The sequence below is a fragment of the Oncorhynchus keta genome, chromosome 27 (assembly GCF_023373465.1).
Source record: "Oncorhynchus keta strain PuntledgeMale-10-30-2019 chromosome 27, Oket_V2, whole genome shotgun sequence".
Classification (NCBI taxonomy): Eukaryota; Metazoa; Chordata; class Actinopteri; order Salmoniformes; family Salmonidae; genus Oncorhynchus; species Oncorhynchus keta.
The window spans coordinates 41,703,123-41,729,656 of NC_068447.1; the positions used below are offsets into that span (position 1 = coordinate 41,703,123).

Consider the following 26,534-nt stretch of genomic DNA (forward strand, 5'->3'; position numbering starts at 1 on the left):
AATAATCAACTGACTGACTTTCTTGATGTCTATAGTATTCTCTCTGGTATGCAATCTGGTTTCCGCTCAGGTTATGGATGTGTCACTGCAACCTTAAAGGTCCTAAATGACGTCACAATTGCCCTTGATTCTAAGCAATGTTGTGCTGCTATTTTTATTGATTTGGCAAAAGCTTTTGATACAGTAGACCGTTCCATTCTTGTGGGCCGGCTAAGGAGTATTGGTGTCTCTGAGGTGTCTTTGGCCTGGTTTGCGAACTACCTCTCTCAAATAGTGCAGTATATAAAGTCAGAACATCTGCTGTCTCAGCCACTGCCTGTCACCAAGGGAGTACCCCAAGGCTCGAACATAGGCCCCACGCTCTTCTCGATTTACATCAACAACATAGCTCAGGCAGTAGGAATCTCTCTCATCCATGTATATGCAGATGATACAGTCTTATACTCAGCTGGCCCCTCCCCGGATTTTGTGTTAAAACGCTCTACAACAAAGCATTCTTAGTGTCCAACAAGCTTTCTCTGCCTTTAACCCTGTTCTGAACACCTCTAAAACAAAGGTCATGTGGTTTGGTAAGAAGAAAGCCCCTCTCTCCACAGGTGTGATTCCTATCTCTGAGGGTTTAGAGCTTGAGGTGGTCACCTCATACAAGTACCTGGGAGTATGGCTAGACCGTACACTGTCCTTCTCTCAGCATACATCAAAGCTGCAGGATAAGGTTAAATCTAGACTTGGTTTCCTCTATCGTAATCACTCCTTTTTCACCCAGCTGACAAACTACCCTGATTCAGATGACCATCCTACCCATGCTAGATTACGGAGATGTAATTTATAGATCGGCAGGAAAAGGTGCTCTTCAGTAGCTAGATGTTCTTTACCATTCGGCCATCAGATTTGCCACCAATGCTCCTTATAGGACACATCATTGCACTCTATACTTCTCTGTAAACTGGTCTCTGTATACCTGTCGCAAGACCCACTGGTTGATGCTTATTTATAAAATCCTCTTATGCTCTACTCACCCCTATCTGAGATACCTACTGCAGCCCTCATCCTCCACATACAACACCCGTTCTGCCAGTCACATTCTGTTAAAGGTCCCCCAAAGCACACACATCCCTGGGTCGCTCCTCTTTTCAGTTTGCTGCAGCTAGCGACTGGAACGAGCTGCAAAAAACACTCAAACTGGACAGTTTTATCTCCATCTTTTCATTCAAAGGCTTTGCGAGATGTATTGTTGTCTCTAACTTCTTGCCTTTGTGATGTTGTCTGTGCCCAATAATGTTTGTACAATGTTTTGTACTGCTACCATGTTGTGCTGCTGCCATGTTGTGTTGCTACCATGCTATGTTGCTGCCATGTTATGATGTTGTCTTAGGTCTCTCTTCATGTAGTATTGCGGTGTCTCTCTTGTCGTGATGTGTGTTTTGTCCTATATATATTTTTTTTTTATCCTAGCCCCGTCCCTGCAAGAGGCCTTTTGCCTTTTGGTAGGCTGTCATTGTAAATAAGATTTTTTTCTTAATGGACTTGCCTAGTTAAATAAAGATTAAATTAAAACAATTAAAAGACAAATTGGCTACGGAGAGTGTGATCACACAGTAGTCCGGAACAGCTGGTGTTCTCATGCATGGTTCAGTGTTGCTAGCCTCGAAGCAAGCATAGAAGGAATTTAGTTCATCTGGTAGGCTTGTGTCACTGGGCAGCTTGCAGCTGGATTTCCCTTTGTAATCCGTGTTCGATTTATATATTCCATGTCCTTGTTCATCCATGACTCGGAGATTCATAGGATATTACAGTTGCTCTTCACAGGAACATTCCTATGAAAATGTTAGTTAATGACCTAATGAGACTCTTAAGGACATGTTCTCTCAGTTGTGGGAACGTTTGTTGTTAGCTGTGAGTCTGGCTGGACTTCTCTCTCTACTCCTCTCTTTGCCTTCCTTTCTCTCTGTCTCACTCCCTCTCTCTCTCTGCCTCACTCCCTCACTCACTCTCTCTGTCTCTTAAGTACGTCTCTCTCAAGTCCCCCCCCCCTCAACACTTTATTAGACAGCCAGTCACCGAGAGAGAAGAAGACAGGCCCATTGTGTGAGACTAGCTGTGTTAACAGCACTGAGTGTTCATGCGTCAGTGAAGTAATGTGATATCACAGAATAGTTGCAATTCAATGGGCTCTGAGTCTCTACGATAATTGGGTGATCTTTGTGGAGAATTATATACACTGTGTGAGGGCAGATTTGGACAGAGACTGGAACTGAATTCATTCCTACGGTTCCACGCACCATCATATTCCCAATGGGGCTCTGACCAGGGACCAAATATGTCAGTCACATGCATAATCCTGACCTTGAATTCATATGCAGGCATCAGTAAAATTATGCAGCTGTGACAAATACGATCTGAAGCTCAAAGTAGTCCTTCCCAAGTAGGAATGCTTGGATGATGTCATATACTTTTGATTAATTCGATAGATCTTCCACTTCTACTCAGTAAACTACCTGCCTGCCCAAACAAATTGAATTGAAATAACAGCAAAGTAAGATACTTGTATGATAGCGTATCTGAATTTCAACCATAACTGTTTTGCATATTCATTAGTGTGCAGATGTGATTAAAAAGCTGTAAAATGCATTTGATATTCATCTCAAGCTCATGAATTATGCATAGTGCAATCACTGCGACCTGCAGTGAAGGTGATTTGTCTCTCCCCGAGGAACACACACACACACACACACCTCTCATTGCCACATCAACAACAACCAACACCAAATCGACACTTTGCAAGCACACACACACACTATTCCAACCATCAGAGACACACACACCTAACACCACTGAGAACCCAACGATTTTAGAGAACGTTCCCTTCGAGGTAATCTGCAGTTCAAACAATAACAAAGCTGTTTGGTAAACAGCTGAGGGACGGGGCTGGAGAAATATAACCCCTCTCAAATTCATAGACAGAGGTATGGATGCAAGGACTGACCATCCATGATATGCAAAATATTGTTTTAATCATGTTTTGAGGCTATGGAGTGTTGGTTTACAATTGCATTGTTTTCACAACAATTGTGTAAACAAGCTTATATTATTGGTTGTGATGGGGGTACGACCGTCTCAAAAGGTCATTAAAACCTCTTGATGCTAGCAATCCCGGATCCGGGATCGTAATTACAGCCTCAAGCTCATTACCATAACGCAACGTTAACTATTCATGAAAATCGCAAATGAAATGAAATAAATATGCTAGCCTTTTGTTAACAACACTGTCATCTCAGATTTTCAAAATATGCTTTTCAACCATAGCAAAACAAGCATTTGTGTAAGAGTATTGATAGCTAGCATAGCATTAAGCCTAGCATTCAGCGGGCAACATTTTCACAAAAACTAGAAAAGCATTCAAATAAAATAATTTACCTTTGAAGAACTTCGGATGTTTTCAATGAGGAGACTCTCAGTTAGATAGCAAATGTTCAGTTTTTCCAAAAATATTATTTGTGTAGGAGAAATCGCTCCGTTTTGTTCATCATGTTTGGCTACCAAAAAAACCCGAAAATTCAGTCATCAAAACGCCTAACTTTTTTCCAAATTAACTCCATAATATCGACTGAAACATGGCAAACGTTGTTTAGAATCAATCCTCAAGGTGTTTTTCACTTATCTCTTCGATGATATATCGTTCGTGGAAGTTTGGTTTCTCCTCTGAATCACTCCAGTGTTTAATTGCTAAATTGCTAAATTGTAATTATTTCGCCACTAAGGCCTATTTATTGCCTACCTCCCTTATCTTACCTCATTTGCACACACTGTAAATATACTTTTTCTCTATTGCATTATTGACTGTATGTTTGTTTATTCCATGTGTAACTCTGTGTTGTTGTTTGTGTCGCACTACTTTGCTTTATCTTGGCCAGGTCGCAGTTCTAAATGAGAACTTGTTCTCAACTGGCCTACCTGGTTAAATAAAGGTGAAATAAAGAAAGAAAGAAAGAAATACTTCAAACTGCATTCACCCTACTGCTTACACCTATAGTTACTGTATAAATGAACATGTAATCATGTATGTTGAAGTCTGAGAAATATGTACGTTGAAAACACTGTGTGTGTGTGTGTGTGTGTGTGTGTGTGTGTGTGTGTGTGTGTGTGTGTGTGTGTGTGTGTGTGTGTGTGTGTGTGTGTGTGTGTGTGTGCGTGCGTGCGTGCGTGCGTGCGTGCGTGCGTGCGTGCGTGCGTGTATCCCTAAACTTGCCAACAGACGGTAAGAGCTATGAATGGATCAGTGGTTCACCAATCAGGACCTTGATGGGCTTGGTATTGATATTTTATTAGGCTCCCCATTAGCTGTTGCAAAATCCCAACTAGCTGTTGTGAAACATGACATAATAAAGAGAGCATTAATAGACAAGATCAGCTCAAGATCAGAACTACATACATTTAAAAACGACATTCATAAACTACATATCACACACAAACTATCCAGGTCAAATAGGGGAGAGGTGTTGTGCCCTGAGGTGTTGCTTTACCTGTTTTTTGAAACCAGGTTTGCTGTTTATTTGAGCAATATGAGATGAAAGGGAGTTCCATGTACTCATGGCTCTAGATAATACTTTGAGCTTTTTGTCAGTGCTGAGTGTAAGTTGACTATGAAAACAATGTGGAATTTTCAACCCATTAATGTTTCTTTATAAAAAATAAGAAATTATGCAGTCAGTCTTTCCTCAACTCTTAGCCAAGAGTGACTGGTATTATAGTATTTATGTTAGCCCTCTGATTACAATGAAGAGCAAGACATGCTGCTCTGTTCTGGGCCAGCTGCAGCTTAACCTTCGATAAAAGAGTTGAATTTGTCTTTCTGCACCTAATTTCATTTAAAGTACTCAAATGTTTTTGTTCCATCATTCTTGGCTTCATAATACAGTTTCTTCTTCTTTTAGTTGAGTTTAGTCACATCATTTCTCGGTTTGCAGTAAGTCCGCCAGTCAGATGTACAGCCAGACTTATTAGCCACTTATTAGCCACTCCTCTCATCTCTTTCAATCATACAGCTTTTCAACTCCTCATCAATCCATGGAACCTTAACAGTTGTAACATATAGATCCTTAACAGGTGCATGTTTATCAATAATTTGAAGAAGTAACTTCATAAATTCATCAAGTGCAGCATCTGGATGCTCCTTAATAATCATAAATATTTTTTTACATCATCCACATAAGTCTCAGCTAAATCTTTTGTATAATCTCTTATACACTATTTTAGGCCCAGCTGTTTTAACTTTGGCTTTCCTGGATATAGCCACTATATTGTGATCATTGCATCCAATGGGGACAGATACAGCTTTAGAACAAAGTCCTACAGTACTAATACAAATGTGATCGATACATGTGGATGATCTTGTTCCTGTAGTGTTTGTAAACACCCTGGTAGGTTGATTAATAACCTGAACCAGATTACAAGCACTGGTTAGAGTGAGAAACTTCCTCTTGAGTGGACAGCTTGATGAAAACCAGTCAATATTCAGGTCCCCAAGAAAGTAGACCTCTCTGTTTACATCACACACACTATCAAGCATTTCACACACATTATTTAGATACTGACTGTTAGCACTTGGTGGCCTATAGCAACACCCCAAAATAATAGTCTTTAGACCAGGCAAATGAACCTGCTACCTACCACAGCACTTCAATAACAATTGCCATGAGATCTTCTTTAAGTAATACAGGGATACGGCTCTGAATATATACAGCAACACCTCCCCCATGAGCATTCCTGTCTCTTAGATGTTATATGCTTGTATTGCTACTGCTGTATCATCAAAGGAATTATCTAAGTGAGTCTCAGAAATGGCTAATATATGAATGTTATGTGACGTTAGCAAGTTATTGATGTCATGAACCTTATTTCTAAGGGTACATATATTAATATGGGCTATTTTCAGCCCTGGGTAGATTCTCAGAGTTAGACATAATATGGAAATTAACAAACTAATCAAGAGAAAAGAGAAAACATTCAGCAGGCCATTAATCCGTTGGTGTGTGTTAGTGTGCGTGTGTCCTGCGGGGTTGAAGCTACAAACCCATAGGCTTGGAAACAGTAACAAGGCCTGAAAACTGGAAACCAGAATGTTCTTTCAATGTTCTCATAAAACCTGTCTCGAACATTCATGTCTTATATTCTGAGAACATGGCAACCATATTTTGTGTATGTTTGATGTGACGTTGATGGAATATTCTCCCCCCCCCCCCCCCATATATTTATTTTTCTTCAACTTTTCTTTAACTAGGCAAGCCAGTTAAGAACAAATTCTTATTTACAATGACAGCCTACCCCAGCCCTAACCCGGACGATGCTGGGCCAATTGTGCCCCACCTTATGGGACTCCCGATCATGGCCGGTTGTGATTACAGCCCATAATCCAACTAGGGTCTGTAGTGACGCCTCTAACACTACAATGCAGTGCCTTAGAACGCTGCGCCACTCAGAAGCAATAGATAAAATGTTCCCCTGACTAACGGAGAACTGGACCACTCAAACGTTAGGGGAACATTATGGGTAACATTACAAAAACGTTCTCTCTCCCTAGAATTGTTAGCTAGGAAGCTGATCTCCATTTGTGCTGGATTACTGACATTCACAAGTGTTCTCACATACTGAATAACCCATATTTCAGTCTGTATATATGTCTGGTGTTCATTGGGAGGTTTACAACCTTGGCTGATACCTACCCAGACACATTTCTGACTCATTGTGAGTCATTCTGGTGAAATGTCATCTGTTCTGATGCTGTGTGTGTGTGTGTGTGTGTGTGTGTGTGTGTGTGTGTGTGTGTGTGTGTGTGTGTGTGTGTGTGTGTGTGTGTGTGTGTGTGTGTGTGTGTGTGTGTGTGTGTGTGTGTGTGTGTGTCTGTGTGTGTGTCTGTGTGTGTGTCTGTGTGTCTGTCTGTGTGTCTGTGTGTGTGTGTGTGTAGTTGCCAAGTGTAAGTTAAGTGTGTGTCAGAAATGGTGTGGGGCTGAGGTTGGAGCAGTTTGTGCTTGCGTGCGTGGTTGCCAAATGTGTTGTGAGTCATTTCTGGTGAAATTCGCATCTGCCTCGTTCTGATCCTGTGGGCTGTGTGTGTGTTTCTGTGTCATGGACGGACTGTATGTGTGTCTGTAGTTGCCAAGTGTACGTTTAGAGTGTGTCAGAGATGGTGCGGGCCTGAGGTTAAAGCAGTCTGTGTGTGAGTGTTTGCGGATGCCAAATGTGTGGTTTGAGAGTTTGCCGAGAGGCCAGCCGGTGTGACAAGGCTCGTGGCTGGGCATTGGGCCCTGGTACTGGGCTGGGGAGGCTGGGGAGAGAGCTGCTCAGACAGTGACTCAGCCTCCTGCCTCCCTCCACCAGGGAGAACAGGCTAGCCCTTTGTACAGGTTGCTGAGGGAGCAGGAGCTGCCTGCCTGGGACACACTCCCTGAGCACCTCTGTAAGACACACACGCAGGCAAGCGCAGGCACACACACACACCGATGGGCTTAATTGGTCAACACACTACTCTCTCAAGGGTCACCACACAAAGACAAAAGAACAACCACAACAAGGAGAGCTCTGCTCTCAGAAAAGGGGGGAGCGATATAGAAACAGGGGGAGCGAGAGAGAAAGAGAGAGAGAGTAGACATCTTACCTTAGCCATCTGAGCCTGGACTCCACCAGCTTTCAGTGCTGTCACTGCTTTCTGTGCCGCGGACGGACTGTCAAAGTCAACAAAGCCATAGCCTGCAGGGACAACGACAGACAAATATACTTTGAGTTGTGACACTGAGAAGTACATACTGTGGCAACAGGCCTAGGGCAGGGAGTTTTCTGACTAGGACTATGTGACCTGACCATAGACTGTAACTAGGGACCAGGGTTATTCCTTGCCAGGTAACATGATAATGAAAACCACCTGTCCTTAGGCATGAACATAGAGAGAGATACAGTATCTACCTATGGCCATGACACCTCAAATCATGCAGGTCCTGTGCAGGTAAGCATTGAATGGGGCTGAAACAGCAGACAGGTTAAGGATAATATGACAGAACAGAACCTCTGTGGTGGAGGCAGGTTTAGGATAACGCTACAGAACAGAACCTCTGTGGTGGAGGCAGGTTTAGGATAACGCTACAGAACAGAACCTCTGTGGTGGAGGCAGGTTTAGGATAACGCTACAGAACAGAACCTCTGTGGTGGAGGCAGGTTTAGGATAACGCTACAGAACAGAACCTCTGTGGTGGAGGCAGGTTTAGGATAACGCTACAGAGCAGAACCTCTGTGGTGGAGGCAGGTTTAGGATAACGCTACAGAACAGAATCTCTGTGGTGGAGGCAGGTTTAGGATAACGCTACAGAACAGAACCTCTGTGGTGGAGGCAGGTTTAGGAGAATATAGTCTATCCTTCTACTGTGGCCAGATGTGGCAGGCAGAAACTTAAACAAGAGGCTCCCACGCTGAGGTCTGTCCAACGCTGGTCAGACCAAGCTGACTCCACACTCCAAGACTGCTTCCATCACGTGGACTGGGACATGTTTCGTATTGCGTCAGATAAAAATATTGACGAATACGCTGATTCGGTGTGCGAGTTCATTAGAACGTGCGTTGAAGATGTCGTTCCCATAGCAACGATAAAAACATTCCCTAACCAGAAACCGTGGATTGATGGCAGCATTCGCGTGAAACTGAAAGCGCGAACCACTGCTTTTAATCAGGGCAAGGTGTCTGGCAACATGACCGAATATAAACAATGCAGCTATTCCCTCCGCAAGGCTATTAAACAAGCTAAGCGTCAGTACAGAGACAAAGTAGAATCTCAATTCAACGGCTCAGACACAAGAGGCATGTGGCAGGGTCTACAGTCAATCACGGACTACAAGAAGAAACCCAGCCCAGTCACGGACCAGGATGTCTTGCTCCCAGGCAGACTAAATAACTTTTTTGCCCGCCTTGAGGACAATACAGTGCCACTGACACGGCCTGCAACGAAAACATGCGGTCTCTCCTTCACTGCAGCCGAGGTGAGTAAGACATTTAAACATGTTAACCCTCGCAAGGCTGCAGGCCCAGACGGCATCCCCATCCGCTCCCTTAGAGCATGCGCAGACCAGCTGGCCGGTGTGTTTACGGACATATTCAATCAATTCCTATACCAGTCTGCTGTTCCCACATGCTTCAAGAGGGCCACCATTGTTCCTGTTCCCAAGAAAGCTAAGGTAACTGAGCTAAACGACTACCGCCCGTAGCACTCACTTCCGTCATCATGAAGTGCTTTGAGAGACTAGTCAAGGACCATATCACCTCCACCCTACCTGACACCCTAGACCCACTCCAATTTGCTTACCGCCCAAATAGGTCCACAGACGATGCAATCTCAACCACACTGCACACTGCCCTAACCCACCTGGACAAGAGGAATACCTATGTGAGAATGCTGTTCATCGACTACAGCTCGGCATTCAACACCATAGTACCCTCCAAGCTCGTCATCAAGCTCGAGACCCTGGGTCTCGACCCCGCCCTGTGCAACTGGGTACTGGAGTTCCTGACGGGCCGCCCCCAGGTGGTGAGGGTAGGCAACAACATCTCCTCCCCGCTGATCCGCACAAGGGTGCGTTCTGAGCCCTCTCCTGTACTCCCTGTTCACCCACGACTGCGTGGCCACGCACGCCTCCAACTCAATCAGCAAGTTTGCGGATGACACAACAGTGGTAGGCTTGATTACCAACAACGACGAGAAGGCCTACAGGGAGGAGGTGAGGGCCCTCGGAGTGTGGTGTCAGGAAAATAACCTCACACTCAACGTCAACAAAACTAAGGAAATTATTGTGGACTTCAGGAAACAGCAGAGGGAACACCCCCCTATCCACATCGATGGAACAGTAGTGGAGAGGGTAGCAAGTTTTAAGTTCCTCGGCATACACATCACAGACAAACTGAATTGGTTCACTCACACTGACAGCGTCGTGAAGAAGGCGCAGCAGCGCCTCTTCAACCTCAGGAGGCTGAAAAAATTTGGCTTGTCACCAAAAGCACTCACAAACTTCTACAGATACACAATCGAGAGCATCCTGGCGGGCTGTATCACCGCCTGGTACGGTAACTGCTCCGCCCTCAACCGTAAGGCTCTCCAGAGGGTAGTGAGGTCTGCACAACGCATCACCGGGGCAAACTACCTGCCCTCCAGGACACCTACACCACCCGATGTTACAGGAAGGCCATAAAGATCATCAAGGACATCAACCACCCGAACCACTGCCTGTTCACCCCGCTATCATCCAGAAGGCGAGGTCAGTACAGGTGCATCAAAGCTGGGACCGAGAGACTGAAAAACAGCTTCTATCTCAAGGCCATCAGACTGTTAAACAGCCACCACTAACATTGAGTGGCTGCTGCCAACACACTGTCATTGACACTGACCCAACTCCAGCCACTTTAATAATGGGAATTGATGGGAAATGATGTAAATGTATCACTAGCCACTTTAAACAATGCTACCTTATATAATGTTACTTACCCTACATTATTCATCTCATATGCATACGTATATACTGTACTCTACATCATCGACTGCATCCTTATGTAATACATGTATCACTAGCCACTTTAACTATGCCACTTTGTTTACTTTGTCTACATACTCATCTCATATGTATATACTGTACTCGATACCATCTACTGTATGCTGCTCTGTACCATCACTCATTCATATATCCTTATGTACATATTCTTTATCTCCTTACACTGTGTATAAGACAGTAGTTTTGGAATTGTTAGTTAGATTACTTGTTGGTTATCACTGCATTGTCAGAACTAGAAGCACAAGCATTTCGCTACACTCGCATTAACATCTGCTAACCATGTGTATGTGACAAATAAAATTTGAATTGATTTGATTTGAGTTCCTGCATGTGACCAACGCGACGCTGCCCACGTTCTGGTTCACATCACGAAAACACCCGTTGAGAATAAACAGACCGAGGCTCTCTGGGATGCCTGCAAGTCATGTGACATACATCTGCGTGTACTGTAGGTGTGAGTGTGTTTGTTTGTGAGTGTGTTTGGGTGGGTGTATCTCTCCTCACCTTTGCATTTGTTGGTGGTCTTGTCCAGGATGGCTTTAGTGGACATAATCTTCCCATACCTGGAAAACACAAAGGTGGATGGATGGTCAGGGTTTCTGGGGACCAAGCAACAGTGTCATCACAAGGCGGAACACACTGAAATGGAGTGTTGATCTACGGTTGTATTTCCTGAGATTGTAGATAAGCAATACTACATTACACACTGTGTAGTACTAAACATAAATATACCAATACGATCTCTGTTTCCCTGGCAGCCGTACATTTCTATCTTACTCATCTGACTTAATTATCTTCTTTCCAGGAGGAACATATAGGGGCTGTACATGCTGTCTATTAATGCATATTATAGACCTAGCTTATAACAAATGACCCAATGCATGATTGCTAATTATGTTGTTGTAGTTGGAAATAGTGATCTCCAAAAGTATTGGGACAGTGAAACATTTGTGGTTTTGGCTCTGTACTCCAGCACTTTGGATTTAAACTGATACAATGACATTATTTGCCATTCATTTCTATTGGGCACAAAATAATCTGAAACACAACCAAAACAAACAAGAAATGCATTCAACAAGTTTGTAGAGTCACAAGCTTGATCTAATCATTGCGTGCTAGGAATATGGGACCAAATACTAAACTTGACTACTTTAATACGCATAAGTGAATTTGTCCCAATACTTTTGGTACCAAAAAACTAGTATGAAGGGTCGGGAGACAGGCGCAGGAATGCTTAATAGTTTTTTTTTATTATACCCAAATTACGGCGTGCCGTGTAAAGGCACGGGGACCAAGACCACACAAAACACAGGGTTGAAACCCAAACAAAAGAGTGAGGAGTACCTCGAATAAATAACACAAGCGCACAATGATTAGTAATTATTTGCGCAATCCACAATGGCATGAACGCCAAAACACACAGCACAGGTACTCACACAAACCAACGGACATTGTAACCATAATCAATGGTAAACCAAGAACACACTTATACAAGTACTAATCAGTGATAATTGGGGACAGGTGTGCGGGATGAAAGTTCCGGAGGGATCCGTGACAGGGACGGTGTGAAACAAAGTGCTGTAATTTAATAATAATTTCTCAACGGTTCACTCGATATGGAAATACCCTCAAATTAAATCTGACAGTCTACACTTTATTAACCTCATAGTCATTGTATCATTACAAATCCCCGCCCCCCCAAAAAAGAAAAATGTTGAAAACATTTTTTCACTGTCCCAATACTTTTGGAGCTCACTGTATATGTAGAGGTCTTGGCATTATCATCTTTGTTCCAGGAGGAACATATTGGGCTTGTACATTGCCGTCTATTAATTATTTGTACTGTAGACCTAGCTTTACAATCTCCCCTGTTTCTGCACCAACACTGCAGAAGCAGGATATCAGCTCCCTGGATCTCTCTAAGGCATGTGTATGTTCTGTAACCTGATCTCACTCTCCTTGCCCTGGCTGTGCTGTTCTGTGCTGTACAAGCAACCCTGCATGGCTGGCTGGCTGGCTGGCTGGGATCCACAGCAACACTTTCTCTCTCACTCTGCGAGCTAACACAACGCCCAGAACAGAGCCTCATCTCTGAGCCTCATACACCCCCCCGCTTTGCAGCAGAGCACAGGCACACACGAACCAAAGGAGTAAGGGCTGCCCTTGAACTTTTTGTTTTACTACAGCACATGAACATCACACACTTGTTTAAGGAGACGGGTGTTGTTTTGAAAATCCTCTCATGGTTTCTCAACCTACTAACAGAGACAGACCGGACAGGTGTCCCCTGCTCATTCTATACACATGTTCCTCCAACTGGCATCCTCAAAAAACAGGCTACTAAAACCTAACAGGAAATGAAGCTATTCTGCATATATTACACTGGTGACTACAATTCCAAACAACTTTAGAGATTTGAATTAGCTAAAGGACATTCTCCGCCATACAGTCAATATGCTCTAAAGCAAACTTGTCCCATATGACCTCTAATGTAACATTAGTGTTTCATGTTACGTTTGCTGATCTATGCAGGATGCCGTCAAATACATTATGCCGTCAAATACATTATGCCATCAAATACATTATGCCATCAAATACATTATTCCATCAAATACATTATGCCATCAAATACATTATGCCATCAAATACATTATTCCATCAAATACATTATGCCATCAAATACATTATTCCATCAAATACATTATGCCATCAAATACATTATTCCATCAAATACATTATTCCATCAAATACATTATGCCATCAAATACATTATGCCATCAAATACATTATGCCATCAAATACATTATGCCATCAAATACATTATGCCATCAAATACATTATGCCATCAAATACATTATGCCATCAAATACATTATTCCATCAAATACATTATGCCATCAAATACATTATGCCATCAAATACATTATGCCATCAAATACATTATGCCATCAAATACATTATTCCATCAAATACATTATTCCATCAAATACATTATGCCATCAAATACATTATGCCATCAAATACATTATGCCATCAAATACATTATGCCATCAAATACATTATGCCATCAAATACATTATGCCATCAAATACATTATTCCATCAAATACATTATGCCATCAAATACATTATGCCATCAAATACATTATGCCATCAAATACATTATGCCATCAAATACATTATGCCATTATTATGCTATCAAATACATTATGCCATCAAATACATTATGCCATCAAATACATTATGCCATCAAATACATTATGCTATCAAATACATTATGCAAAATACATTATGCTATCAAATACATTATGCCATCAAACATTATGCCATCAAATACATTATGCCATCAAATACATTATGCTATCAAATACATTATGCCATCAAATACATTATGCCATCAAATACATTATGCCATCAAATACATTATGCCATCAAATACATTATGCTATCAAATACATTATGCCATCAAATACATTATGCCATCAAATACATTATGCTATCAAATACATTATGCCATCAAATACATTATGCCAACAAATACATTATGCCAACAAATACATTATGCCATCAAATACATTATGCTATCAAATACATTATGCAAAAATACATTATGCCATCAAATACATTATGCCATCAAATACATTATGCCATCAAATACATTATGCTATCAAATACATTATGCCATCAAATACATTATTCCATCAAATACATTATGCCATCAAATACATTATGCTATCAAATACATTATGCCATCAAATACATTATGCCAACAAATACATTATGCCATCAAATACATTATGCTATAAATACATTATGCCATCAAATACATTATTCCATCAAATACATTATGCCATCAAATACATTATGCTATCAAATACATTATGCCATCAAATACATTATGCCAACAAATACATTATGCCAACAAATACATTATGCCATCAAATACATTATGCCAACAAATACATTATGCCATCAAATACATTATTCCATCAAATACATTATGCCATCAAATACATTATGCTATCAAATACATTATGCCATCAAATACATTATGCCATCAAATACATTATTCCATCAAATACATTATGCCATCAAATACATTATGCCATCAAATACATTATGCCATCAAATACATTATGCTATCAAATACATTATGCCATCAAATACATTATGCCATCAAATACATTATGCCATCAAATACATTATGCCATCAAATACATTATTCCATCAAATACATTATGCCGTCAAATACATTATGCCGTCAAATACATTGTGCTTTGGCATAACATATCCACTGTTTTCTAGTAACATTATTTATGGATAGTACTGTTCTGTGTGCAAATGAAAAGCAATCCCTAGAATAGGACAACTGCATGGGGGAAACTGGTTGCTACTAGCTCTCTGTTCTGGGCATTATATCGCATTTGCAGGCCTCCTTAGTTGAACTATGGATATCCCCATAGACTACTGCATGAGGGAAAGATTACTACAAGCTCTCTCTCTCCTCCTGGGTACTAGTTGTGTACAGTACAGTATTTTCTGGCCTCCTTAATTGTGCAATGGAGAGATGCCCATCTACTAGTGCATTCAGCTGGGAGGTCTAACCCTGTGGCTATATGGTGTGGAGAGAGGGATGTTGGAGGGGCAGGAGACTCTGTCATGTGTGAGAGAGCAGAGAGCAGAGAGTACAGTGTCTAGCATTGCACCCATAGTCAGCTAGAGCCAGGCCAGAACCAGCCACCCAAAGAGGGTGCGCTGCTGGGGCTAGGAGGCAGAACAACCTCCCTTCCATAACCCCCAGGCCTGGGTTCAAACTGTATTTGTTTTCCTTCAAATAATTTGAGCGTTTGATTAAGCATGTCAGTTGTGAGCCGGATGAGCAAGGTTGGTATTTATGAAACTCATCCATTGATTCAATTGCACCAGGAAAGCCTAATCAAGCACAGAGTAAGTATTTAAAGGACTTAACATACTATTTGAACCCAGGTGTGATACCCTCATCAGTGCTCAAAGCTCATCGCCTCACATGGAGCAACTGGCAGTTAGTTAGTTAGTTATGTCAAATTTATGTTTCCTGTGGTTTTCACTTCGTCACTTTATTCATGTTATTCCCTGTATTTCCAAGCTCTCTATAGTTACATACACTGAGCGGACAAAACATTAGGAACACATTCCTAATATTGAGTTGTACCCCCTTTGCCCTCAGAACAGTCGTCAGGGCATGGACTCTACACGGTGATGAAAGGGTTCCACAGGGATGCTGGCCCATGTTGACTCCAATGCTTCCCACAGTTGTGTCAAGTTGGCTAGATGTCCTCGGGGTGGTGGACCATTCTTGATACACGCAGGAAACTGTTGAGCGTCAACCAGCAGCGTTGCAGTTCTTGACACAAACCGGTGCGCCTGGCACCTGCTACCATACCCTGTTCAAATGCACATAAATATTTTGTCTTGCCCATTCACCCTCTGAATGGCACACATACACAATCCATGCCTCAATTGTCTCCAGGCTTATAAGTCCTTCTTTAGCCTGTCTCCTCCCCTTCAGCTACACTGATTGAAGTGGATTTAACAAGTGACATCAATAAGGGATCATAACTTTCACCTGGATTCATCTGGTCAGTCTATGTCATGGAAAGAGCAAGTGTTCCTAATGTTTTGTACACTCAGTGGACAGTAGAGTAGACCTTGCATAGCGCCATCCATTCTTATTGCCTATTTTTAACAAACGCATATTTTCATCTCAACAATGGTATACAAAACCGTACGCCTTGTTTAATGCCCTCCTCTACTCACAAGCAAATGCAGTGATTGTATCTACTCTGTAACAGCAGAACTACCCACATACCACCTCACACAGAAAACCTTAACTCCCTACATTCCTCCACCTAATTCCCCCTCTCCCTCCATCCCCCCTTCTCTCCCGCTGTCTCTCTCCATCCCCCTCTTCATGCCACTGGCCTTGTTTGTATTTCCCTTTCCCCTGGGCTCAGGGTTTCCTGTGGGTTTGGGCAGCCTCGTATGAGCCATATCTTCCAGACAGCTGGAAAATAGCAGGCCTCATTCACTCTGCTTCTCTCCTTCCCCCTCCCTCTTGCCTTCTCTCTCGCTTTCTCTCCATCTGATTCCCTTCCTCACCCTCTCTTACTTCCCACACTCTCTCTCTCCTTCATTCACTTTCTCCCCATTTAATCTCTCCTCCCCTCTCCCTCCCCCTCCTCTTTCTCCTTCCTTCCCTCAGCATCTATCTTGACGTCTCACTCGTTCTACTGTTTCGTTTCTCCTCAGGCTCCAGTATTCAATGATGGGCAGCCAACTCCTTCATCTTCACCCAACGGGCTTTTTCATTTGGTGTTTCATGGAAGATCGAACAGACACAGACCAAGTGGCTCTGGCATGACAGTTCTGGTTATCACTGCCGTGTGTCTAATGCATATCGGAAATGCTGTAATCATATGATTTAATTGAATGCAGAGATACCAACCACTCAGACCACTGGAAGCTGAGTGAGCCCATTCTCTGGTGATGGCAAGACCATCATACAGAGAGGAAGCGCCAGGGAGAGAGACAAAACGTGCTTAGTAAGCTAGCTGTTGGAAAATCTGCCCTCAGTTGTGCCTGCCTGAAACGTCCAGTTGATCTGTCCACAGGCCACTGACTGGTGAGACACTTGTGAAAGGTGCACCCGCTTCATTGCCCTTTTCAGCTCAAGCATTATTTCAGGCCCTGTCTATCCCCATTAACACAATTTCATCTCTCTCACTATTCTCTTCCACCACAGTTCGTTCATTTTACACAGAGCCACAGATTCACTGAGACGTGTGGTGGCGGAGTGATTTGTTGATGAGTTACTCACGGCTGACACAGTTTGACCAGGTCCTGGTCTGTGGTTCCCGGGTGGAGGCCGCGGATGTAGAGGTTAGTTTTGCTCAGCTGCTCTGCGCTGAGGCTGCCATTACTGCTGCTGCTGGTGGTGGTGTGGTTGGGGCTGGGTAGAGCCATCTGGTGGCTGGAAGACACATACGTCGGCTGGAGCGAGGCAGAGACAGGATATGACATCAGAAACAGGATATGATTACATTGGGCAGTCGCTGGCTAGCATGTATGCAAGATTTGATTATGGGTGAGATTCGACATTTGGTGAGGATGTAACGGAGATGGTTTGGTAAAAACCAATTGGCATGATGAGTAGGCTAACCTTGCTTGAGACATTATGCCTATAGGCTTTGGCTAAAATGTGCAGGAAACCAAGATTTGAACCCCAATCTGTCACAGTAAAATGCTACACTCCTCGACAGTCCTGAATAGGCACGTCCATTAGATCACATCTGGGCTGTTATCAGTCAACTCTCCAGGCTGTTCATGATCCACCGATTTATATTTAACTAGAGTGTAACCTAATCTGCAAAAATCTATTCAGGAAAGAATTAGCAGGATAACCTGTTACAGTGGGTGGTTAAGCAAAGGGCAACATGTCAATATAGTACCCTACAAATCCGGGGCCAGGGCTGCGAAATCAATAGCAATTTGGTTATTTCACTACACTGCCTCCTAGATAGGATTTCAGTGTACTTAACTGTCAGCTAGATAGGATTTCAGTGTACTTAACTGTCTGCTAGATAGGCTTTCAGTGTAAGGCTACTATGGTCTGCTAATGGGGGCAGTAATAACATAAAACATTACCATCATGACCTATAAACACCAGACCATGGATACACTTCTAGACAGAGGACTCCTCGCATGAATCACATTTCAGTCGAGTCGGCACTCTGCAGGGCTGCTACAGCCACAACTCAATTTATATCAATACTGAGCTGACACCGCTTTGGAGGGGAAATCAGTTACTGTTTTAACCTATAACAGTCCCCCTGTGAATCGATGTGGTCAGCTCGGTCGAAAATGAGAGCATATTAGACACAGGAAAAACTGGAAAGCGCCTAGTGTCTCTAAAGTAGCCCGAATGAGTTTGATTCCAGCCCTCAGTAGTCACCTCCCACTCCGCTCCATTCTGCTCCAGTGCTGACCTAATGGTGTCCAACTAGCTGGCCCATTGTTTCCTGCAAGTGTGATTGGTAACCCGCTCTAATGAAACAGTTCCTCTTCTTCTTCTTTCCCCTCCTCCTCCTCCTCCCCCTCCTCTCTCTAACAATTTACATCCTTCCCAAACCACTGCTCTTCTGCTATACCATTCTGTCTGTTTTTCCACAGTTCTGCATTCATCATGGCCTTCACAACACCCAGCAGCACGCAGCCTTGAACCCTTCCATAGGAGTTTTACCACCCTGTCATTAATCACTGTTGTTACTCTCACAGAGCCCATTCATTCACCATACCCATTCTAACCTCTAATCTGCCTCTTTTCAGCATCAGTAGCAGGGCAGCACATTGTTTGTTTTCCCACAACCGCGACCTCTCCCTATGGCTAGCTCTTGCCTTCACTTCCAGCATACCAGCCTGCATGTAAACCCTATCAGGAGGGATGCACCTGCCTGGGTACTCGGATCTGTATGTGGCTGGTGAATGGATGGAGCTGGGTCTGGGTGTGGCTATAGAATCTGTATGGTACAGAATGGAGCTGTATGAAGCCTGGTGGTAGATATAATATGTATGCTGGATGGGGCCTAGTTCTAGATGAGGCCTGTCTGGATTTGTGTGTTGGATGGATGATGGAGCTGGATAGATGTGGCCTGGGCTAAAGGATTGGTGTGCTGCTTGATAGAGGATGGAGCCTGGCACTGGTGCTAAATAGAGCTGTATGCTGTTGGACGAGACCTGTCTGGATCTATGTGATGGATGGATGAATGGGGATGGATGGATGGGGCCTGGGCCATTGAAGCCTATCTAATTGGGGAGATAATTGGGGAGCTTGCTAGCGGAAGGCGCTAATCCCTCTCATGTGCTCTCCAGTCAGAAGGTACTGTCTCATTAAGGCTGCTCTGCTCTGCTCGTTCTGGGACAAGGAAGATGGCAGAGAACCAGAGAATGAGATGGATCCACACCCACCAGGCTCCCATCTGCCTGCCTGTCTGTCTGTTTGCTGTCTGTCTCTGTCTATCTGCCTGTCTGCCTCCCTGTCTATCTGCGGCCTGCCTGCCTGCCTGTCTGCCTGCGGCCTGCCTGCTGTCTGCCTGTCTGCGGCCTGCCTGCCTGCCTGTCTGCCTGCGGCCTGCCTGCTGTCTGCCTGTCTGCCTCTCTGCCTGCCTGTCTGCCTGCGGCCTGCCTACCTGCCTCTCTGCCTGCCTGTCTGCCTGCGGCCTGCCTACCTGCCTGTCTGCGGCCTGCCTGCCTGCCTGCCTGCCTGCCTGTCTGTCTGTCTGTCTGTCTGTCTGTCTGCCTGCCTGCCTGCTGCCTGCCTGTCTGCGGCCTGCCTGCCTGCCTGCCTGTCTGTCTGTCTGCCTGCCTGCCTGCCTGCTGCCTGCCTGTCTGCGGCCTGCCTGCCTGTCTGCCTGTCTGCGGCCTGCAGACAGGCAGACCGCAGGTGTTCTGTTCTACCAAACAGTACAGAAGGGCTCCCATGAAAAAGAGATTGATATCTCAATGGGATTCACCTGGTTGGATAAAGAACAAACAAAACACAGTGCATGATTAATAGCATTGGTATGAATAAATGAATTTGTGGAATTTCCATGATGTATAGGTGCATACACTAGCTGTAACTAGGTACATCCCAAATATACATAGGGGAAGCTAATGTGCTGCAATGTGTGCAGTCAGTGTGTGTAGTCCATCTTTCATTTGTTTCTGAACATGCTTATGAATCACAAATCTTGTGTCATTACCATTCGGTAGCTACCGGTAGGTTGGTTTTGCAGCATTGTGTGAACAATGTGTGCTCTTATATGCACTCTTGATCACTGCACTGAGTTTGACCCACACTGGCATCTGATGGAAGTCCTTCCTGTCCTGTTACCCTACTGTAAACACACAGCCTCCTACATGTTTGTTCACACTGCTCCTTACAGACAGCAGCAGCATTAGAATGTGGAGTTAAATTATTTCTTTACATTCCCTCGCCATAAACAAATGTTTGTGTTAGTTAGTTACCCTCAGAATTGGGGGTAAGACAGAGGGGGTTTCTTTTCTACGGCCATTTTCACGTTCTCCACATTCCTAAAAGCCTCATTAGTACCGGAACACAGACTAAAGAATGTGTCTCTCAAGACAATGAAGGCTTAGACTTAAATGTTAGAGGAAAACTCCACCCGAGAACTATCTTTTAGTATTTGTTTCATTAGTCCATTGTTGATATAGTCCCAAAATGTTTTGCATGTCAGCAATCAAATTTTGAAGATATGCAACTTTCAAAATACAGAAATATGATGCTGCGCTTTGCCTCACGTGATGCAGAATGCATCATACCGGCTGTATTTCTCTATTTTGAAAGTCATATATCTTCAAAACTTGATTGCTGACATGTAAAACATTACGCACATTTCTTTTGCTCCCGAGTGGCGCAGCGGTCTAAGGCACTGCATCTCAGTGCTAGAGGCATCACTACAGACCCTGGTTCGATTCCAGGCTGTATCACAACCGGCCATGATTGGGAGTCCCATAGGGCGGTGCACAATTGGCCCAGCGTCGTCCGGGTTAGGCTTTGGCCGGAGTTGGCCGTCATTGTAAATAAGAATTTGTTCTTAACTGACTTGCTTAGTTAAATAAAGGTTCAATAAAATAAATACAATAAAAAAATCAACAATGGACTAATGAGACAAATATCAAAATATTGTTTTTGGGTGGAGTTTTCCTTTAAATATGACCGAGTGAGTACTGGGAAACTCCTAGTCTTGCCCCATACTGTTTGTATGTGCTGTAGGCGACACTTCTACCATTGGCAAGCCAAACATCTTTGGCATCGAACATAGAGAAGAGTTGGCTTATAGCACAAGCAGACTGGATGCAACACCAGGCTAGGAAAACCTTACTTTTAAAATCACATGGTTTACACTTTATTACCTAAATATACAATGCTCTATATATCATTATAAGCACGTAGAGCCTTTAGAATGTATTGTAATACGGTGATATAGATAATATCCCATCTGAGTGCAGTCTTTCCATTCTTTACCAGTACACAATAGGACTTATTTAAGAGACATTTTAAGTGTGGGTGATAGCTCTGAGCTGGTCCTTCCTCTCTCACTGAACTACAGCACTGTACGTATTAGCCCTGGAGGTTATTGGATGTATGTTTCCACAATGTACAGTATGTTACTGTACACAGCAAGCGACGGAGTTTTGCTCCCACACCTCAGGCCACAGCTGGAGTCTCAAAAATATGTTCCTCGATTCCTCACATCCACCCTCCTTGCCTCCTTCTCAAATCGTCACAGGGAAGCAAGGAAAGCTTTTTGAGGAGAAGATCCAAGGAGAGAGAAAAAAAAACTTGATCTCCCACTGAAATGATCCCAGTTCTAGTTATACTCAGTTCTCCATAAACACATTTTCAAAATCTGTCAACAAAAACACATCACACATTGCATGACACTCCATTTCTGCGAAAATAAATACACGTTTTATCTGTCTAAATAAGCAAAGGCCTACCTGCTTGACACAAGAGATTTTCAAAGGCACGGTAGAAAAGATCAGGTTTCTGAAAGTATAAACTTTCTGTGTTTGCTGCCTGGTACTGTATTCTGCCACAGTGTGCAGAAAAGGTTTTGTGTGGGAAAACACAATGATGGCACTCTTCTGGTGCTTCTACTTCAACCTGCAACCTCACCAACTCTTCAACAACATAGAGACGGCAGGTGGGTCTTCATTCTTCCCTCTCTGAGTCGATCCAACTCTACACTCAAAAGTACAACAACAAAAAACGAAACCGTTTTTTTTGTTTGTTTCAGATATGCAGAAAAGACATTGAAGAAAGAGAACATGAAGACAGAGCAATCTGATGAATAAGACAAACACATTGGGTTTGAGAAAAGTGGCTCACTTTACTCTATACAGAGGAAAGGTCTGGTGGCTCCCTTGTCCACGGGAACTGAACCCCTAACAACCAAAGAAATCAAGGTATGTGAGAGGGAAAAAAGGAAGAAAATGGGGGAGGGAAGAGAGGAGGGTAAGGGAGGGGTGCGTAATCGAAAGCAGAAGAAAGAAAGAAAGAAATCTTAATCCCACTCTTTCCTCCACCCTTTTTTCCTGGTATAAAAAAGCAGGGTTTACCACTTGACCTTGGGTTTTCATGTTTTCCCTCAGAGTGACGTTTGAGCTCTCACGATGAGCAAAAAAAAGGCATGAGTTTGCAAAAGCAGAGTAGCAGACACCCCTTCTATCCTGACCCGAGCACATTGTTTGAAGGCAGAGTAGTGCACTGTATAGGGAATAGGGTGCCATTTGGGATGCGTGCAGAATTCCAGGAATTCCAGGCCATTAATCTGAGCAATCTAAATTCCTGCAAACCATGACGCAGGGAAAGGAATAACACAGCCCTGGGAGGTGGGAGCTAGGGTTATGTTTCAGGAAAGTTGAACACTACCAATGCGTATTTTAGCAATGTTGCACCAAGTCAACACCAAGATTCATAATGCAGAATAATAGAATATACTTTTGACAAAAGAAACATGCATTTTTCCCCCATCCATAATGTGAAAGCATCAGGATCAAAACTAGGATCACAAATAGTTTTATTAAAATGTATAATTTTACAAATAGGCTACATTTGAACAAAAATATATGCTTTATCGTTTCTTAATTTCAATTCCCGTAATATCTCACCCAATCCAACACTCCATATTCAACTTCATCATTATATTTTTCCTGTTTTCTGGATGTTCATCTTAAAATTAAAAAATCTTATCAACTTCCCAAAAATATAATTTATCATTACAAACTGTTAGGTTGTTACAAATATGTTAAATAATAATCAGCATATTGAATTGAACAATTTCAATAGGCTACACTATGTACAGCAGTGCATATTCATATTTCCATATCTATAAATCACTGTTTTATATTGACCAATGTTACCAGCCATCGGACAATATAGGGGTTCACAGCCTGGTCTCATAGACTAGAAGTAACATAGTAAATGTGCATCCGGGACATGCAAATTAGTATGATGTATTATGTTTGGTATGGTTACGCACATTGGGGTGGATGGATAGGCGTATAAAGCAAACATCTAGGAACCCAAAGGTGAGTACGAATCTCAACACAGACAACTTTAGCGTTTGAGCTAATTAGTAACTTTTCAACTACTTATAACTTTTTAGCTACTTTGCAACTACTTAGCATGTTAGCTAACCCTAACCCTAAAAATTTTAGCTAACCCTTACCCTACCTCTAACCTTAACCCTTTAACCTAACTCCTAAACGTAAACCTAACGCCTAACCCCTAGTCTAACTAACATTAGCCAGCTAGCTAATGTTCGCCACCTAGCCACCTTGCTAACATATCATACGTTTTGCAAATTCATAACATAACATACAAAATGAGTTATGGACAGCCACAAATGAATACATATCATACGAAACATAATATATCATACAAATTCCAGGTGAATACATTCAGTTTCCTTTCCCTTTACCTTTAATTGGCGTATCTCGAATTTACATAAAGAATAATACGAAATACTCTGAGACCAGGTTGGATTTCAAGGGGTGGTGTAAATCTTTACACTAAATAAACTTGTTTGGTTAACTTACGTTACGGTCTACTCAAAGAGAGATCTTACTCTCATCACGATGAAAAATGTATTTGACACATCCAACAATTGGTCGTTCAGTTAACAATTAGACATTGGGATAAACCCGAGAACAAGCGCAAAAATGATCGAGGCTATTCGCCGCGCAAGTTTAATCCGTACATTGACTTTCTCTGTGCCAATGACCAGAGCGAGGAAGAGCACTAACGTTCACCCCGACGCATAGCCTACAATAAATCCATACATTATACCGGTATTCTATTCTATTATCTCTTCCCAATCTTGTTTGGGAGATAGACAAGAGTTACAAGCTATTTTAAATCGACAAAATAGCCTATAGTTATTTTGTAGCATAAATGGTCCACTTTCAAGGACACTGCAGCTTAATAGCCAGGCAACCTAACTGCCAGAAACAATCCAGGAGGAATGAGACCGGCATATAGCCGACATATAACATATAGCACATTATTCAGATGGAGTAAAACACAGCGGCGCTTTACCTTGTTACTGGTTCTGTTAGTGGAGCCGTTGTATGGGTTGAATCCTGTCCTCGGCGGCACAGAGAGCAGCATTTCTTTCAGCAGCAGCACTATGTCTGGAGCGAAGAGCACAGCCAAGGCAGGCAGTCAGCTGACGTCAGACAGGGAAATTCAGTTTAGAATCTGACTGGGGTTGTGATTTGACTAGCGCTCTCCCAGCTCCCAGCCACTGGTATTGTGTAGCCTTCTATGTGACTTTGCGTTAAAAAAAAAAAAGATTTTAAAAAGCGCGCGTTTCTGTGTTCCTCTTTCCATGTAGGCTATTTAGTAAATCTGGAAACCACCAGACAATGAACACGTATGACTTTGGACATGTTACTATTTCCTATGAAAGTCTGGACACACATTTAACTTTTATTGGCATTTTATAAAGGCTTTTTGTAGCTTGTATAGTCTTCAATAACATGATCAATTATTAATACACATCATTAATCATATCTAACATAGGGACTAATAGACTAATGTTATAACATTGACCATGGCCTAACCTTGACCATGGCCCAATATTTTGGTAAAGGTACATGGCATTACACCATCTGTAAAAGAAAAATTATAAAAAAGTATGGCAGTGGGTCATGGATGATCTCAAAACCTAGTCATTATCAGGACACTGATGTCCTGGGATGGCTCCTATTATCATGTAATGGCACAAGTATTTTTATAATCAACTGCAAGTTGCTTGGCAACACAGTCCCTCAACCCTCTGCCTTGACTCCTTGTGTATCTACCCTGATTAGCCCTCAAGTGTGCACAACGTGTGTATGCAAAAGCGTACTCTCAGCCACATATAGTAGTATGAATGTGCACAGAATAGAATAGAGTAAAACATAGAATACCTTTATTGTTCCCAGGGGGAACTTTGGTTGTGGCATTCATATTAGATAATAAACACACAACAGCATAACTCATGAATTCACATGACAGATACAACTACTAGTGTTCTTTCTGATAGAGAAATACACCGAACAGTCACAAAATGACAGTTTAAACCTCGTTTAAATGCCAGCTTAGGCTAGTCAGCACACAGAAACAAGCTCTCATCTCCTTGATATACAGAATATAAGGCGCGTGGGATTTCATCCAGATGTCATCATAGTGTGATCATTTGTTTACGTCTTGAGCCAGGACCGTGTGACTAAAGTGACTGAAACCAAAATTATGAAATGTTATTATTGGCTGGGTGCAAGTGGCCTGCATTTAAATCAACATGATCCTTTTGAGAGTATATTGTTTCGTTTTCATGGGGACAGGTAGACTGTAACAGTTGTAAGTAGGCTACAATGTATGTAGCCTGCCGCTATTGTTATTACCACAGACAATATAACAATGATCCATATCTATGGCTATTGCAATAAGTTGTACCATATAATTACAATATAGCCAGTTATATCCCTGGAACCTCCTACTGCATTTTTCAACATGTATGATTAGTAAGGAGGCAATACAAACAACTATTCAAAATCATTTATTTAATTTTATATTGAAAAAAAAAAAGTATTTTAAGCCATCCTGATTGGGAGGGCTAGTGTTCAATCTGGCAGGGCCTATGCCCGGTTCTGTTGATGTTTCAGTCCTGGCAAGAAGGAGTGTGTTTCCCTCTGCTCAAGGACAGTTTGTAGAGTGACTCAGTCAGTATGCGTCAGAGCCAGCATAAAGCCTTTTTCCAACCTCTCTGAATTTCAAATGGCACTCTATTCCCTTTATAGGACCTATATGGCTCTGGTCAAAAGTAGTGTACTATGTAAAGAATAGGGTTCCATTTGGGAGGCAA

At 42.7% G+C, this 26,534-nt stretch overlaps 1 protein-coding gene across 1 annotated transcript in view; it reads right to left on the reverse strand.

Moving 5' to 3' along the window:
- LOC118360095 (RNA-binding motif, single-stranded-interacting protein 2-like) overlaps positions 1–24,876 on the reverse strand; it is a 37,624-nt gene extending 12,748 nt beyond the window's left edge. The window contains exons 1-4 of the mRNA XM_035739205.2: positions 24,725–24,876; positions 17,438–17,610; positions 11,088–11,146; positions 7,655–7,746 (exon numbers count right to left, since the gene is read on the reverse strand). Of these exons, the coding sequence (XP_035595098.1) occupies positions 7,655–7,746; positions 11,088–11,146; positions 17,438–17,610; positions 24,725–24,796 (396 nt within the window). The 5' untranslated portion in view covers positions 24,797–24,876. The remainder of the gene's footprint in view (positions 1–7,654; positions 7,747–11,087; positions 11,147–17,437; positions 17,611–24,724) is intronic.
- Between the last annotated feature and the right edge of the window lie 1,658 nt (positions 24,877–26,534).